The 19671-nt window shown below is 34.5% G+C and overlaps 1 protein-coding gene across 2 annotated transcripts in view; it reads right to left on the bottom strand.

Moving 5' to 3' along the window:
* Nucleotides 1-2829: 2829 nt before the first annotated feature.
* The window catches only part of clic5b (chloride intracellular channel 5b), a 39066-nt gene continuing 22224 nt past the window's right edge, over nucleotides 2830-19671 (bottom strand). Inside the window, 5 exon segments of one of the 2 annotated variants that reach the window (NM_001098198.1) lie at nucleotides 2830-3384; nucleotides 7574-7755; nucleotides 10531-10637; nucleotides 11530-11655; nucleotides 14823-14932. In NM_001098198.1, coding sequence (NP_001091668.1) covers nucleotides 3220-3384; nucleotides 7574-7755; nucleotides 10531-10637; nucleotides 11530-11655; nucleotides 14823-14932 — 690 coding nt within the window. In that variant the 3' untranslated portion in view covers nucleotides 2830-3219. 2 annotated transcript variants of the gene reach the window in all.

The following is a 19671-nucleotide window of genomic DNA, read 5'->3' as shown; positions in this document are numbered from 1 at the left end:
TCCCGTTCCCTATTGTAAATCTGACGGGCACAGGTCTTCTGAGACTTTTGAGGCTCTTTTTAAGGAAAAATAGAGACAGGCTTGGATGGCTTTTGGCCATAATGAGAGAGTGGAAGCAAAGGGGGAGCTTTGATCCATGGCCTGAAAGCTCATGTTTAAATCTGTTAGCAGACATCACTCATCTTTGCCCAAGGATGAAACGACCAGATCAAAGTCTGTTTCTTTGCATTTAATGGACAGTGAAACCCAGTTTAGATGTCTGTGACATACCATCAGCTAATGTAATAGCCTTTTCGCCACGTTAGGAAAATATATATATACCTTTTTGTTCATATATAAACATACCTATTTATCTTTAAAAACAGATCTAGACAGTGACATTCATATCAAATGCACTCGGAATGATCCAGAAACTCAACCGCACAATTAGCACTCATCATTCAATTACAATAAATATCCATTTCCTTAGAAACGGCTCCATAAAACAGTATCAATTAGCGAAAGAAACGTGTATGGGGAAAAAGAAATAATGCAAGTCAAACTGTGAAAATATTATTTTATTCATAGAGCTTCACTCGGAATAGGCCTCTCTGGCGCCACACTCTCATTTCATATCAAACGCTTGTCCAAACCACACAAGAGCAGGAGCTCCACAAGGACCTATCACGGGCCCTATGATATTCCAGCGGCGCTAAGTGGAGGGGAGGAGACCTGGATGAACGCCCGATCAGATTCTCTGTTTCGGTGGGCCGCTGTGTGTCGTGAATCTCCTCTCCACCTCAGCTCGTTAATTTCCCATAAACGGCGTTGTGAATAAATATTTAAGTATGATAGATCCAGTGCTGACTGATGTTAGACTCTTTGAGATAAGCCAGAAAAGAAATGAGAAGACAAAATGATATGAGTAGTGAGGAATAACAGGAAAGGCTGAACATCTTGTAATTTACAAGACAATGAAGGATTGAGAATCTTGCATAAACCGTTTGTAAAAACAGTTTGAAGTGTTATAAAGGAGCAGCTTATTACTGTAGAAATGAATGGCATTTACTTGCATTTGCCACACTGCTTTTTTTTTCTAGAGAAGGCATCTATTAAATTAGCTGCTTTTTAAATGGTTATAAAAAACAAATTGGTGCACCCTTAGAAAAAAATGAAATACAGGAATTATTTATGATTGGTTGTTTCTGCTGCTCACATCTGAATCCATCCATCCATGATACACAAATAATACTAGAAACATTACAGAAAACAATGTTGAAGGATAATGTAAAATCAATAGAGATGCAAAAATAAATGTTTCTTAACGATTTGAAATGCTTGAACCATAAGTATTGGGTTATGTAATAATTCCAATTCTTGAGTCCTGGGACAAGACCGGATTAAAACATTTAAATTAAATACACTACCATTCGACAATGTGTCTGTGGCGAAAATGTTCCTGTTGCAAATAAATGCTTTTATTTTGTACTTTTTATTATTTTAAAGAGTCCCAAATAGTATTCTGGTTACCTGGCTTTAATGAGCAAAACTTTGTTTCCATCCACCTATTTTTATGCGCATTTTGGATGTGCGCATAAAAAACGGTTGATGGAAACGCAAAGATGCACACTTTCAAAATGTATGCGCATTAAAAAAACAAATGCGCATAACTGAGCAGGATAAACTGTTTATTCGATAAGAAAAGATGTGCATAAACTATGATGGAAACACTTTTACTAAACCAATTCCAGTATGCTCATTTAAAAAGTCATGTGATTTTGAGATCATGCAATGATAAAAATGTGTGTGAATTTGAACTTAAAACTTGTTGAAAGTTAACTTAATCGATTTGAGTTGGGACAACAGGAAGAGATTATGTGGAACCCAGCAGTGCAGTGTAAATTAGTTTTATTTTTACTCAGTATCACTAGCATTACAATATCTTACCGCTTTTTAAACAGTAATATACAGTAGGGATGCTCTAATCAGGATTTTTGCAGCCAATACCAAGTACCAATTCCTTGTTCAGCCAATACTAAGTACCGATTCTGATGCTTTAAGCTTTATAATGCATAAAGCACATTTTACCTTTAAGTATGACAAGATCTTGCCTTACCTAAATAAATGAAGGATGCCGCTTAATATAATCTCTTAAACACGTCTCTTATAATCATTTAGTGTGGACATGTCATGGTCAGAAGTAGCTTTACAGAGAATAATAGATAAAACTGATTAAAAGAATTGGTAAGAAGAAAGACCAATAAAGCAATTTAGAAAAATTGCAAATGATGAAAAAAGAATTCAACATGTCCCAATGAAGTTTGGAGCGCATATTTGATGGATAAGAAGTTAAATTGCACGCCTATAAATCCATTACTTCTTTACTAAAAAAGTATGGGTCAATGAACTAACTGTTTTTTTGCAAAGAGCATATTATGATAAGTTATAATATTAAATATTCAAGTTAAAAACATTTTTTTTTATTTCCCTAATTTTTCCAGCCAGGTTTTCATGAACTTGCAATATTGCTGAAAACACAGAACTTTCAGTTTTGATATATAAAAAGATTTCAGTTCTTATATGTCCTCTGCTTTTAAACAAACAATTATCAGCTTATGAGATTGGGCAGATTGGCGAGTACTGATCAAGTCATGAAATGTGATTATCGGCCGATACCGATCTCTCGCCAATCGATCGGAGCATCTGTATAATACAGTAGTATCAAAATGTTATTCTGAAATGCATATCTAAATTTCAGACACAGTTTAATATGTATGAAGATTTACAACTGAATCGCATTGTTGTATGGTTTGAATCAAACAAATTGTTCTAGTAAATAAATATTCTAGTGGTGTAAATATTTAATTCTGAAGTTTGTAATTTTGTCCCATGTCTCAAGAACCAGTACAAGAATTCAGAAACAGAGTAAAACATGGACAACTAGTTGTTATGTTGAGAGAGAGTCAGAAAAGTGTTAAGAGAAGTCTCTTTAAATGGAGACACAACAATCGCTTTTATATGAGCAACAGATAAATATGTGTTGGCTGATATTTTGCATTCCCATTTGAGTCCACAAATGAAGTGTTTCAGAATTATATCAAAGCACCAGTCCTTACGTGATATTGTAAGGGCTCTTGATGAATGAAAATACATATTGCTTGTAGTTTTAGATTAATAATTTTGAATTACATGGAAAACATCATCTCCCCAGCCCCCCAAATGTCAGATTTGTTGATCTGTTTACTTGGTTAGCCTCTTGGCCACATCCAGATATGCAGATTCAATCTCGTTGTCTGCAGCACAGGTGTTGGTGAACTCTTCTTGTGCATACGCACTGTTCAGATAACGCCACACGCCGGTCAGGTCACTGGGAATGTCAAAGTTCCGGTATTTCTTGGCAACGACCTTCAGGAAAAAAATGGATGACAATTGATTAATGACTATAAATATAATTAAATAATTATAAAAGACTGAGATTAATTCTCTTTCAAGAGTTCACACTTAGCTGATGGTTGATAATAATGCGTGTTTGGCATGCTGTACCGGTAGAGAGCTCTGAGCTCAAGAGATCCTAGAGCCCGGGGTTCCCTCTCGTTTCATCAGGAGAGAGAGGAGTCTGAGCTCAGGTAGGTCTCAAGAGCTCCCCTGAATTTGTTCGCTCGGCATATTTCTTGATTATTAGGGATTGCCACAGTGGAATGAACTGACAACTACACCAGCATATGGCTATGCGGTGAACGCCCAGTACTAAAACACTCATATACTGTGGCCAATTTAGTTTATTCATTTTACTTATAGTGCATGTCTTTAGACTATGGGAGGAAACCGGAACAGCCAGGGGAAACCCACACGAGCACAGGGTAAACATGTAAACCCTATACAGAAATGCCATCTGGCCCAGCCAGGACTCGAACCAGTGACCTTCTTGCTGTGACGTGACAGTGCTAACCACTGAGCCACCGTGCTGCTCTGTCCTGCATTAATCTAGGAACGAGGGGTAGGAGTAGGGGTGAATGGGTTGGATAAGATAGGAAAATGTGGTTATTTATGTGCATTTGGATTTGTCTGATTGGTAAATCATATAATAGTTAAGGTGGGACCAGCCGTGGTCAATCATGAGCATGTGATCCGAAAGTTAGTTTGTAAATAAACTTAAAATGAAATGCAAGCTAAATGTGCTTCAAATAATAAATTAAGATCAGTAAGATTTAGTTGCTTTTTTAGTGCATTATCCATCGAGGAAGCATCAAGTCAAGATTTTAAAACCACCAAAATCTTCAGCTATACCATTTCTACGGTATAGGGCTGGGCCGATAAACAATATTATATTGAATAGTGATAAAATGTATGTCTTTTCGGCCACCACATTAAATTTTCGCCATTTAATGAACCCTCTAATTTTTGTGTCTTCAGTCATTGTTGGGGTACTCTTTTTAAATCTTACAGTATTAACAACTTAATATATATTATTATCAATCAATATGGAAAATAATTATCGAGAGTGCATTTTTGCCATATCGCTCAGCCCTACTACAGTACATTCTGAGTAAGATTTTTCTATTTACGTTTTTTTTTTTAGGACAACAGTTTCTCCAGCAGAAAAGATCTCCAAAAATGCTGCTTTAAATTGTAAAAAAAAAATCTGTGTTTATAAAACTAATGAAGACAGCAGAAGGCAATGATTTATTTTCATTATTTAGCCTGACATGTTTACTGCTCCAAAATATCTTAAATGTTTCTTAAAATAAAATATATTGTGTTCAAAGGGAAAAAGTTGTAGTTTTTTTACCCAGACATTTACATAGAATATATTTTAGAGCAGTAATCACAATACCCTCAAACCATGATATTTTTATTCAAGATTATCATACAGTCAAAATCTTATACTATTCTATGCCTGGTAAAAACAATAATAATTTTAATACGTGAAGTTTAGTTTTAAACTAATTTCGAGAGGAGCATGTGCTCATGATTTACCCAGCTGGTCCACATAAACTAATTATGATCCTCCAATCAAAGGTTCCCAAACCACTATATATATCCTCATTTCCGTTCTACAACTATCTTCATCTGGAAGAAACCCCCCTCCTCCCCTTCTTTCTCCTTTATCCAGAATGGGCGGCACGGTGGCCCAGTGACTAGCACTGTTGCCTCACAGCAAGAATACCAATGGTGTTGGGTCCTCGCTGAGCCATCTGGTATTTCTGTGTGGAGTTCGCATGTTCTCCCCGTGTCCACGTGGGTTTCCCCCGGGTTCCCCGGTTTCCTCCCACCATCCAAATGTGCTCTATATTATAGATAAAACAAGCCTAAACCTTTTTTATAATGTCTTACTCTCAGGAAGTTCGCCTTGGCCTCAGCAGCGGGGGAGTTTGAGATAGACCTGAGCTCAATCTCCACTCGCCCTGCAAAAAGGGGGGGGGGGGGGGCCCTGGGCTCGAGGATCCCTTGAGCTCAGGGCTCTCTCCCGGGACAGCATGCCAAACAAGCTATGTATAAATCATGAGCTAAGTGTGAACTCTTGAAATAGTTGTATTTGAAATTAAAATTTTTCTGTTCATCTAAGTCTGTTTATCAAAAATGTCTTTTAAATGTACTGTATTAATCAGCACGATTAAGATATAGTGAGGCTAATTAAGCATATTATAACGATTTCTGAGCACTCATTTTAGAAGCTGTACATTCGAACTGTATTAGTTTAAAAAAAAGCATTGAATTAAATGCAATGCTGTTGCAGATGTCTTTTAATAGGTCATGGAATGTCTTCAAAGTCTACATGAAACCAAAATTCACAGTGGTTTTTTTTTTTTTTGAGATTAAGGTGAACAATTAGTCCATGCATGTTAATCCTCTGAAAAGAAAAAATGTTTTGGTAATCTTCAATCAAAATCTGACCACTTGCTTCCACTTGCTTCAGTTTGACGCTTCAACCACAATATTCTTAACCACGCTTACTATTAGTTTGCTATGAGATAATAATGTGCAAAAAGAAAGCCAAGGCCCTTACTCAATATTCTATTTCAGTTGGAAGTAGTGCGGGGCCACTAAACCATATTATATTGAATTGCAATAAAATTGATATCAATAACAATGATAAGTTCTAGACTTTTTACTCTATTTTGATCCAAGAGTCAATCCCACAGCAGAAATGTACAACAATGAGAATCTAGAAGTGTGTTGATATTAGAGATGCATCAAATTTTCAGACGTCAAACATTATCGACCAACAAAAATAGGATAAGCTGTTTAATTCACCCTCTCATTTGTGGCTTCAGTCATTGTTGGGATACTCTTTTAAATCTGGAAGCATTAGCTGATATCGAACTATATATATCATTATTATCATTAGCACTAGTTGGAAGTACATCAACATACTGAAAAAAATGTTTTAGCAACTTCAGGTTCTTGCAGACTTTAAAGGTTTTAAAGCTTCATTAAGCAAAGCCTTGAAAGGTTTTAAAGGCTTAGTTCACCAAAAAAAGAAAATTCTGCATTCATTTACTCATCCTCCACTTGTTCCAAACATGAGTTTCTCCCTTATGCTGAACGCAAAATAAGATATTCATAAGAACGTTGGAAAAAACAGCTATTGACTTTGTATTCATGCTATAAATGACGTTTTTTTTCCCCCAACATTTTTCATAATATCTTCTTTTGGGTTCAACAAAATACAGAAATCCACTTGGAGGGTGAGGAAATGTTCATATTAGGGTGAACTATTTATTTAACTAAACATTTTTAATTTGTATATTGGGTTTTACACCATTTCTCCAAGCTGTCTCCCTCCTGAACTCTGCCCCACACTGACTCTTTTGCCCCCCACTGACTCTTTTGCCCCCCCAATACACCCCCCACTCTCCTCTAACTTAAACTCCTCGCAATAACTGCACTGTTTAACATTTGCACATTTAAAAATTTGCACATTTACTGCACCACATTGAACTGTTTACTTATTGAACTGTACATAACCACTGCATATGGACATTTGTAATTATGTACACACCCACTATAAATATACACTTGTAATCATGCTTATTTATCTGCATACTACTGATTATTAATAGCAACCTGTACATATATTCATATATTGTAACATATACACTTGTAATCATGTTTATTTATCTGCACACTACTGATTATTAACAGCAACCTGCACATATATTCATATATTGTAAATCTGTTCATAGCTTATTCAACCTGTATATAATGTTGATAGTACATCCATCTGTAAATATCACCATAGTTTTTCTATAACTGCACTTTATAACTTATTCCTGTATCCTGCACTTGCTGCTATTGCACTGCTGGTTAGACCTAAACTGCATTTCGTTGCATTGTACTTGTACATGTGTACTGACAATAAAGTTGAATCTAATCTAATCTAATTAATGTCTAAACTAAACCGGCTGGCAGCAAAAGCATCTTCCACCATTGACTGTCTAACATGAGAGCAGAATTAAACCTGCCATTGAGATAAATGGGAATGCTAACAGATCTCTCTCTCTCTCCAGGTATTGCAGATCTTTATGGTAACCCTCGAGCCACTACACTTGCCAAAACTAATGACAGGTTCCCCCTCAGTGCTTCAGCTCACCTTCACAATGTGGAGTTTTGGCAGAAGGTTACAGTCTGCCAGAGTCAGATCGTTCCCATCCAGGAACCTGCGGTTGGAGGCCTTTTCCTCCTCCATGCTGTCGGCATCAACCTCATCAGGCAAAGGACTGTTCAGGTACTCGTCCAGCTTCTTGAGTGCCTTTGTCAAACCCTTCTCCAGAGCTAACAAAACATCATCACATGGCTTTTTAATAACTGGTGTAGAGTATGTGGTGTAGAGTATGGGAATTTGTTACTTGATTAATTTGTTGATTTTAGGGAAAAATCTACATCATATATTAAACATTACACAATATCAAATATTATATTGTGATATCACACAATTTAAAAATGAAATCAATAAACACTAAATAAGTGAATGACTGTATAACAAAATAAACAAATAAAGAACAAATGAGCATTCCCAAAACAAGCAAAATCAACGTTATTTAAAAGTTAAATGATAAACGTTTGTGCCGATAAACGATGTTATATTGAATCGCCATAAAATTTATGTCAATAACAATGATAAGCAATGCACTTTTTACTCTAATGATCTAAGAGCCAGTCACACAGCAGAAATGTACAACCATGTGAATCGAAAAGTGTGTCGATTTTAGAGGCCACTGAAATATAATTGGGAGAAAATATGTTATGCCATTTAATAAGCACCCTAATTCTTGTGGCTTCAGTTGTTGTTGGAGTACTCTTAAATCTGAAAGCATTAACAACTGATATCGAAATTTACAGTTGAAGTCAATAATTTAGTTTAATAATTTTGACCTTAAAAATAGTGTTTAAAAAAATTTAACTGCTTTCATTCTAGCCAAAATAAAACAAAATAGACTTTCTCCAGACGAAAAAATATTATCAGACATACTGTGAAAATTTCCTTGCTCTGTTAAAAATCATTTGGTAAATATTTAAAAAAGGAAAAAAATTCAAAGGGGGGCTAATAATTCTCACTTCAACTGTATATCATTATCTATCAATATGAAAGATAATTATCATGATTGCATTTTTGCCATATCACCCAGCCCTACTATGGTGTAAGTACAATATATGGAAACATTTGTGATATACGTTGGTGATTTATATGAATTTTGTTTAATATCCTTATTATGAAATATTAATTAAACTAATATTGGATGCACTCAATATTAGACATTATTACTGAATACTGTATAAATAAATCAATATTTAAAGGTGTTGACATAATTGTTTTTATAATTAAATATTTCTAAACATGAATTTATTAAACAATAAATAAATTGTTTTTGGAAAATATTAAATGTATTATTAAGTCACATTTTGTATTAAAGATTACTTGTATTTGTTTATTTATTTTATTACTTGTAATTATTCTTTTAATGTCTCTGTCAGGTTTCATTCCTTATTGTAATAAAACTGCACCAACAAAACTATATTTTAATATCGTCCAGTGCTTCCCACAGGTTTGAAATATATTTGCAATGGTAGCCGGATTGAAACATGGCATTTACCCACATCACATAAAAAGTTTACTTTATGCGACAAACAAAACATAATTTCACAGTTTCTTTTCAATGAGTTAAAGTAAAAAAAGACTGAAATATAAAATATGCTTCAATTCTATTCAGAAGCCAAAACAGATAGCTCTAAAAATTATCATAATTGCAATATTAAAACGGGTAGATTATTTTTTTTTAAAAAGGCAAATGCGTTGATTAACCATTACTAATGGTGTACATATATTTTGCAGCCAGTGTTGACCAGTCATTCCGTCCTCTCTGAGTATTTAGTAAAGTTTTTTTTAGATTTAGATTAATGAATCTATTATTTACCTTTTTCTCCCGTTATCTCCGCTGTGCATGTACGTTCAGCTGTAAAACTGGCAGAAAGTAGTCTTTTATAAAAAAGTAATGCAACAAGCTTTAGAAAGCAAAAGGTAAATTCTGGAAGTTTTGGAGATTTAGAAACCTGGGCCGCACAAATTTGGTAAGTCCCAAAAATGTGAGTCTCTGGGTGTGAAGAGCACGTAAAACTGTCAGCACAATTGTTGACCGGTTTTGCAGGCACAGAATGAAACTGGTAAACGAGAGAATATTTTGAACTTCTTAATCCATCGCGGATGTTTAGGGCTGTTAATATACCTGGGCGGCCCACCCAAGTAAAGTCTATGTGTTCTATAGGCGCCAACCTGCATAATTAGCTAGATTTAATAGATTTTAATTCAGTATATGCAGAATGTTTAAGTTTTAAATTTGTTCCTTAATTTAATAATTAGTAAATATACTGTAAGTTAAAATCTCGTCAGTGTTTCCGTTTGAAACCTTAAGTCATTATAAAGTCTTAAAATGTATGGAAAGAGTCTTTAAAAGGTCTTAAAAGGTATTGGATTTCACTCTCTAATTCCTGTATATAATCTGGTAATATGGTAAACTAAAACATAAATGCTAATATGCTGTATGTAGGAAATGTACAACACTAAATATAACTTTGACCTTTTGGAGCTTACTGACACCAAAAAATTACACTGTTCACTCAAAAGACGACATCTGCTGTTTGATCAAACTACTTATTGAGCTGAAATATCACAATTCTTGAGTTTTTTGGGTGGGCTGTGTATATATTTTTGGTTCAGTATGCTCCAAAAGATCAAAGTTATATTTAAATCCTCTTAAACTTGCAAAACTATTAAGTTAACTTAGTCCCTTCTTGTTGTCCCAACACAAATCGATTGTTTGGAACCCAGCTTTTTTACAGTGTACACTGCTGGGTTCACAAAAGTCCTTCATTTTGTCCCAACACAAATAGATTAGGTTAAAACTTAGGCTTTAAATTAAGTTTAAGTGGATTAAAAATCATATCATGAATTTTGTTGTTTCAGCTCATTTGCAAGCAGCAGAAATCATTTTTGAGTGCATCTATCTACTCATTCCTTCATTCGATCAGTTCGATCCAGTTTGACATGCATACCTTCATTCGCATCTGGCTTCGTGTTTTTTATGAAAGCCGAGAACTTTGCAAATATGTCATTCCCTGCTGCGTTTGACTCCCTGTGCCTGGCTGCAAGTTTGGGGTACCTTGGACACAAGGAAAGGTACACAGAAAAACATGTGTCAGGATTCTTTACAGTTCAACCTCACAGTAGTTTAATGTGAGGTTTAATACAATATACAGTCTAGATCTGCAGTTCTTCGATATACAGTCTAGATCTGCAGTTCTTCAATATACAGTCTAGATCTGCAGTTCTTCAATATACAGTCTAGATCTGCAGTTCTTCAATATACAGTCTAGATCTGCAGTTCTTCAATATACAGTCTAGATCTGCAGTTCTTCAATATACAGTCTAGATTTGCAGTTCTTAACTGGTGGGTTGTGACACACAAATCAGTCACAGGCCTGTTCCTAAAGAAAAAAGCTAACTGCTTATGATAATTAAAAATTTTAATAAATTAAAATGGACTTTTCTTGTTAATATTAAAATGCTCACAAATTAATTTAATTTAATTATTTGAAATGAATATAACATTTCCACTCATTTGGTTTATACAGTTTGAACATTAATATCATATTTATATCATATCATATTGAACATATCTTCAATAAATAAATTAGAATAAATGTTTCTGTTTTACTCTATAAATAAAATCACGTGATGCAAATGCCCATGGTTTTATTAAGAGTATTAGTCCTACCTCTTTCTGCGGTTTATGACTAAAGCATGCATCACATTACGTATATTTGTTATTTTCTCACGTTATTTTTTTGCGTAATCCAAATGGAAATCGATCGGAAATTGTTTACATGCATTAACAATACATGCATCTCTACATTTAGGTCTAAATTTTGGTCCTGTGTTTGACCGTGCTGTTCAAATCTGGATCCTGCAGCAAGAACCAGTCGAGAACCGCAGGTTTCGAGTTTCTATGCAGTCACGATTCGTCTTGAGTGTATTTGTAAAAATGAGCTTACTTTGGTGGTGCCAAAACCTCCTCCAGGAACTCCTCAATCTTGTTAACGTCTGTCTTCACCTCACCGTTGAAGGTCAGGAAAGGAGGATGAGTGCCTGGAGCCAAATTGTGCAAATCAGCTGGTTTCCTGCGAAAAAAAATAAACACATTTAATGAACTACTTAATTTTATTACTCGAGCAGCCTTTTGCACTGCAAAGAAAACTAGAGATGGTTGATTAGAGAAAGGCATGTCATTAATGATGTGCTAAACTTTTTTTGTTTTGTTTTGTTTTTTCAATTGCAGAGATTTTCAAAAATATAAAACACTGCATTATGCATTCCAGGACATAATTTGCTGATGTTACTTTGCAATATACTACATACATGCTCACCCCTCACAAATCTCTCATTTTAAATTAATATTTTCTAAAGGAAGCTTTACAATATTATATTTGTGCATATACATTAGTTTAGTCAGTACTGAAGCCAAATCTGGAGCTAATCTAGCAAAATAAGTTATGATAATGGTCCAAAATTAGTAGGCCAAATTTATGTTATAGAAAAATATTAAATACAACATATAAAAAGTATAATCTACCAACTAGATTAATGGAATTATTATTATTTCTAAAAACTATTATTTAGTTCTCCTTTCATTGTAAATGTCATATTAACCTCTATCACTTGATCAATAATAGAGGCAGACACACAAGTGCACTTTTACATCTATTAAAACTAATCAACGTGTAAGTGGGAACACGTGTAAAAATGTAATAAATGTCACACATAACATTACTTATTTTATTATACTTCAATATTTAGATACTTTAAATGTAAAATTACGCATTAACTTGAGCAACTGTTTTCCCACGCTTACTGTCTCTGTTTCACTGATGCAGTGGTGTTGCTTTTTTAAAGATATGGTCATATTTGCTGTAACTTTGTATGAGCACATCAAGTTCAGCTGGAGAAAAAAATGCTGATCTCTTTTTTAAGATGTTGCCATAGTCACTCGTAATATCTGCACTCCATTGTTAATGCCTTTTTATAGTCTCAGTGTGCGTGCTTAACTCTGAGTTGGTCTGCTCAAAGTTGATTGACCTAACTCAGATCACCTATTATGAAACCGAAAACTCTGAGTTTTTAATTTCTCTGTAAATCAGAGTTCAAGTTCAAACTCAGAGTTGGTTGAACCTCCTTACTGAAACAGGCCCCAGGATTCCAGCCCTCCATAACTGAGTTTGCACACCTCTGGAACAAAACAAAAGAAAAAAGAAAAAAAACATCTACCAAACAACAAAAGACCATTCACTGAGAGCCTCTGACAACCCTCCGCCAAAAAAAAGAACCTAATTGACACACAAAACCATTTCTTTCACATGTGAGGGCAGGTGAAGCCTCTCATGAGGCAAAACTGCAAAAATCTCTCTGTAACATTGTGTCACAGAGGGGGGGGAGAGTTTTTCATCCATCTAATAAGGATGCATGTTCTTGCCACAAGTAGCAGTTTATCTAACAATTTATAACCTTTTGTGTCAAGGGTTAATGGCATTGCTTGTGTTTTAGAAGGGAATCCCAAAAGAAAAAGACCGGGATCTTTTTTTTAATTTCATCTTAAAAAGTGTGTTAATTTCATGTGCAACAAAGTTCCAGAATCTTGAAATGAGTTTGCACTTCCAGAAGCAATGAAAGTATGTCCCAAGCTCTGTATGACACTTAACACAAAGAGCTGGAATAGGATTCAGTTTCATTCCAAAACTGGCGTTATATGCAGCCTGTGTAAAATCTTATATTGAGTCTCTCTAAGTCAATTACAAATAAAAGTGGATCTAATACACCTAAAAGCCTCTTGCCAGTCATCATCTATATAAACATAACACAGGTCTTCCTCCTCTTATGGGCCACTGTGTTCACAAGTCCAGAGATATTAGAGTGTAGAAAAGAATAACATCTAGAAATAAAATGAACAGCATTTGTTGTTTTAGCGAGAAAACTTTCCAAACTATTAAGTGCTAATGTATCTGGTATTTGTTTTTGTTTTGACCTAACATAGTGCCGAATTTGCAGATATCCAAAGTGATGTTGGTTTGGGAGATCAACTTTTTAATGTAATTGTTGGAAGGACATTAAAGAGTCGCCCTGAAACAAGTCAGATAGAATACGAATTCCTTTAATGTGCCATGTTTTGAAGTGAGGTGGACCTATGCCAGGGACAAAGTCCTGATTCAAATAAACTGGTTTTAACATAAATATAGCTTCCCTTCTCCCCAAAAACCTGGAAATCTGTCGTCAAACTTTAATAGACCTATAATGTATTGGATTTTTCTTCACTGTCTCTTCATACTTGTCGGGACAAGCAAACAAACTCCAGACAGATAGTGGGTTCACTCACTTTTAAATTAAAGTCAACTATTTTTTTTAAAAGCAACAAGTTTATTCACTTTTTGAAGTAAATCAACTAATCATATTGAAAGCAATGGGTTTACTCACATTTTAAAGTAAAGTAAAATATAAACAAAAAAAACATTAATTCTGCTTGCATAAATTGATTTATACAGAACTTGAATTTAATTACAGTATTTAAGACGAGTACATTATATTTGACTATAATTAAATTACTAAAAATTAACAGTAAAAATTGTGAATAAGTAATTTAATAACAGAAACTATTCATTCATTCATTCATTTTCTTGTCCGCTTAGTCCCTTAATTAATCTGGGGTCGCCACAGCGGAATGAACTGCCAACTTATCCAGCAAGTTTTTACACAGCGGATGTCCTTCCAGCCGCAACCCATCTCTGGGAAACATCCACACACACTCATACACTACGGACAATTTAGCCTACCCAATTCACCTGTACCGCATGTCTTTGGACTGTGGGGGAAACCGGAGCACCCGTAGGAAACCCACGCGAAGGCAGGGAGAACATGCAAACTCCACACAGAAACGCCAACTGAACCGAGGTTCGAACCAGCTTTTTGCTGTGAGGCGACAGCACTACCTACTGCGCCACTGCCTCGCCAACAGAAACTATTTGAAGTTGTAACTCATTAAACCCAACACTTGACGATCCTTTTGGTGTTTCTAAATAAGTGATAAAGAGCAGTTGCAAACGCTTTACAAAATACATATTTCTGCCGTCTGGATAAACTAAATCTGCAGCAGGTTTTACCACCACATTATTATGTAATTGTGGATAGTGAGGGTATTTTGATTTTTAGAAGAGGTTATTTCATAACATGGAGCATAGCATTTGTTACTGACATTTCTATGATGTTATTATTATGCAAATTCAATGAATGAAGTTCTCACCTCTTGAGGTCGACAGTGGTGACATTAAAAACTACACCTTTGAGCCAAAGGATCATGAAGAGGCGCTGAGAAAACGGACAGTTTCCGATGCTCTCGCCATCACTGCCAGCCTACAAACACAACCACACATCTGTAAATATACTTTATATCACATGCAGAGAACAGTAGGTCTTCTTCATTTATCATAACATGGAGCCAGAAACCAGTCCACATGTCTTGGGGAAGAGAGTGGAATGAGAACGCTAAAGAGTAATAGCGCCATCTGCTGCTGCTTTCTTGATCCCATTGATGGGCATTAAAGGTACAGTTCATCCAAACCTGAAATCTCAAACTATTTACTCAGCCTTAAGTGTTTCCAAACCTTTATGATTTTCTTTTGTCAGATAAAAACAAAATAAGACATTTTGAAAAAAGCTGAAAAACTGTAATTTTCATGGTAAGAAAAACAACTACTGTGGAAATTTCTCAATGGTTACAGGTTTTCAGCATTTATTGTAAATATCTTCTTTTGTGTTTATCAGACAAATAAAACTTGTAAATGTTTAAACATGTAAAGGGTGAGTAAATGATGACAGAATTTTTATTTTGGGTGAACAATCCCTTTAAAGCAGCGGTGCCCAAACCTTTTCTTATGAAGGGCCGAAAACCAAACTTGATTAAGGCTAGTGGGCCGAAGGTAAATATAGTCGCCATGAGTAATTTTCTAATTTATTTAATAATATTTTAAAAATAAATAGAAAACTTTGCCTTATATTAACTATTACAACATAAAATTTTTGTACATTTTATAATGAACTTTATTCTGTTATAAACGCGATTGTTTTTGTTTTTACTGTAATGAGTTACACTAGTTGCCTTGATTTGCCCACTGCATAGTCTTCTCTCCGTAAAGTGTCATTTACATTTTAAAAATCATATTCATTTAAAACAATTAATTGAAACCTTTCGTTCCAGTTTTTTGTACTTCAGCAAATGAATTTAATCCTTATTCCAAAATGGATTAAATTAATCTATTTCCTCAAAATTCTACACATAATGCCCCACAATGACATAATGTAAAAAAAAACTTTTTGAAATAGTTGCAAATTTATTAAAAATAAAAAAAACCTGAAAAATCCCATGTACATACATATTCACAGCCTTTGCTCAATACTTTGTTCCAGTTCCTGCTGCTGAAAAACATCCCCACAGCATGATGCTGCCACCACCATGCTTCACTGTAGAGATGGTATTAGCCTGGTGATAAGCAGTGCCTGGTTTGCTCCAAACAGTAACGCCTGGAATTAATTTCAAAGAATTTAATTTAGTCTCCTTAGACCAGAGAATTTTGTTTCTTATGGTCTGAGAGTCCTTCAGATGTCTTTTGGCAAATTCCAGGCGGGGAGGGGCTTCTGTCTGGCCACTCAACCATACAGCCCTTATTGTTGGATTGCTGCACAGATGGTTTTTCTTCTATAAGGTTCTCTTCTCTCCACAGAAGAACACCGGAGCTCAGTGACCATCGGGTTATTAATAGCCTCTCTGACTAAGGCCCTTCTCCCTCGATCACTCAGCTTAGATGGCCGGCCAGCTCTTGGAAGAGTCCTGGTAGTTCCAAATATCTTCCACTTATGGATGATGGAGGCCGCTGTGCTCAATGAAACTTTCAGAGCAGCAAAAATATTTTCTGTAACCTTCCCCAGCCTTGTACCTCGAGACAATCCTATCTCGGAGGTCTACAGACAATTCCTTTTTCTTCATGCTTGGTTTGTGCTTTGACATGCACTGTCAGCCCTGAGACCTTATATAGACAGATGCCTTTTCAAATCATGTCCAATGTTGGAATATCAAGCCAATTCCATGCGTGTTCAAGAGAAAAGGTCAGGAGAGGTTTTTCTTCAATGACAAAAATGTTAGTAATTTATTAGATACAAATGAATAATTCGATGACAGAGCTCTGGGTTACATTACCCCAATGCAATACAAGAATTACATTCAAGAGGTTCGCAACTAACATACATTTCCTGACTTCAGCATATATACACCACCGATCTTAACAGGTGGAGTTTTGGTGTAACGTCACTTGTCAGTCATTGTTCAGTCCTCCATTGGCCGCACCTTCGACATACTTCCTCTTTTTCTACGAATTCTCTGCCCAACAACAAAGTATACATCTTTCTGTGTTCTGTGTTCAGTTTTAACACCTCTCTTCAGACAGGAAGTTTCTGCAGAGCTGAATTTAATTTTGGACCCGCATCTATCTACTTCTGCAAAAATGCTAATTAGTATGCACAGCACTCACCCACAACATTAGAAGTTCAGTTAATATATGACCCTTACATGACCATTACAAATAATTGTTTGATTAAAAGAAAAAGAGACAAAAATAATAAAAAAAAATGGTTCCTATTATCCAATACCAATCAACTGAATTGACCACAGGTGAACTCCAATTAAGCTGCTGAAACAGCTCAAGAATGATCAGTGAAAACAGAATGTACCTGAGCTCAATATAAAGCTGCACTGCAAAGACTATGAATACTGATGTACATGTGATTTTTCAGGTTTATTATTTTTAATACATTTGCAACAATTTCAAAAAGTCTTTTTTTCACGTTGTCATTATGGGGTATTATGTGTAGAATTGAGGAAATAAATGAATTTAATTCAAAAGTGTCCCAGTTGACCTAATTCCACCCTATTATTTATTGGGATATTTTGTTAAAACCTATAAAACTTTATTTATTTAACCATGAAATGAATAAGGTTAATTAATGAAACCCTGTTGTATTACTAGTTATTAAAGAAAATGCCTTAATAAAATTATTTACTTATCATGAACATAAGTTACTTTATACTTTACCGTATATGCTATAAAACATCTTGCTTAAAAAGATCAGTTTATTATTGTATTTTGGGTTTTTTACTAAACATTTATTTATTTTTTTTCGAAAATAATGTAAATTACATTGATGGACTTGTGGATCATTGGATTTAAAAACTGGGAGATCCCTGCAGTACTGTTCTTGACCACTTGAGGTAGCAATCTACCTTTAAAAAACACTAAACTGGGACCAGCAGGAGGCGCAAACACTCATTTTCATTTTAAAACTAGAATACAAATCTAAAGGTAATTTCTCAAAAAATGAGCATTACAAATATATAGTTTATGCAGATTTGAATTTGAACAGCAGTAAATTTCAATAGCAATTATTTGGAGTGACGGTGCTGATGACATTCACTCTGCTTCTGTACTGTACACCTCTGCAGCGAAGCAGATCGGGTGTCCCAAAACAGCAGCACCGCTAGTAAAAGAGCAGCTATAGCTTACACCGTGACATAATACCCGGCACAATATCAATTATGCACACTGCATTCATTATCCACAAAAGAGCACCAGGAGCACACGCTCGCTCGCGTATTTATACATAATAGCTTCACAGGGACTACCTACTGTATGTAGATCCTTCAGTTTTGTATATTTTCTAGGTTAACTGCAGGTAAACACACGTGGGCTTCTATTCATCGACTGCAAAAAGAGATAGTTATTTTATTTTTATTTACTTTTTAAAACTGAGTAAGCCACTTTTCTTAAAAGAGACAAGTTTAGTTCATTTAACTCAATTTTTAAAAGCATGCACACAGTTAATTTATTTAATAATTTTAAGGCAGTATATTTAGTCAATTTACTTAAACTTACTGAAGTCAACTATTTGCTTTAAAATCAACAGGTTTACTCTCTTCGTAAATTCAAATAATCCCTTTTTACAGTGTATTTTAAAGGCTGTTTTCTCAATCTCCACCTCACCATAGACCAAACGTCCTAGTTTTATTCACATTTGCATTCTGCATTATTTTATTCATTCATACAACATTTGCTTGATAATATACAACACTTTATTCTTCAATAAACTGTGGAAATGTGAACTCTAAATTTCTAAAAAATTGATTCCCATTAATTTTTAAAAATCCTTATTATGAAAGAAATAAAATCAAATTGAACCCGACATTAATCATTATTTAGATTTAGAAATGTATGCAAAGGAGCACACATTTATTGAAATACTTGTATATTGAAACAGAACATTTTAGAAAACTTCTAATGCAATTATTTATTTATTTTTGGTGTACTTGAAGGAACTTCTTAAGGAATTTTCTTTAAGATTCATTAAAAAAAGGCTCATTTTACAACTTCCCTTGTGTTGAGTTTTACTATTATTTTTTTTTTTTCAATAAATTGTTTCAATTCAACCCTTTTAGCTTAGCTTAGCATAATTCATGCAATGGGATTAGACCATTAGCATCTTTCTCAAAGTTTTGATAAATTTCCTATTAAAGCTTGACTTTTCTGAAGTTACTTCATGTACTAAGAAGAAAACGAAAAGTAAAAAAAAAAGTGTAATTTTTTTAAAATTATGCACCTAGTTGCAATCAGAATTATTACCCACCCCCTGAATTATTAGCCCCCCTGTTTATTTTTTTACCCTAATTTTTGTTTAATAGAGTGCAGATTTTTTTCTACACATTTCTAAGCATAATAGTTTTAATAACTCATTTCTAATAACTGATTTATTTTATCATTGCCATGATGACAGTAAATAATATTTGACTAGATATTTTTCAAGACATTTCTATACAGCTTAAAGTGACATTTAAAGGCTTAACTAGGTTAAATATGTTAACTAGGCAGGATAGGGTAATTAGGCAAGTCTTTGTATAACGATGGTTTGTTCTGTAGACTATCAAAAAAATATACAGCTTAAAGGGGCTAATAATTTTGACCTTAATGTATTTTATTTTTTTATTAAAATATAAATATTATCAGACATACTGTGAAAATTTCCTTGCTCTGTTGGGAAATATTTAAAAA

This window comes from Danio rerio, chromosome 20 (assembly GCF_049306965.1).
Source record: "Danio rerio strain Tuebingen ecotype United States chromosome 20, GRCz12tu, whole genome shotgun sequence".
NCBI classification, from domain to species: domain Eukaryota; kingdom Metazoa; phylum Chordata; class Actinopteri; order Cypriniformes; family Danionidae; genus Danio; species Danio rerio.
Note: the sequence above shows the minus strand (reverse complement) of the source record. Positions and strands in the feature narration are given on the sequence as shown.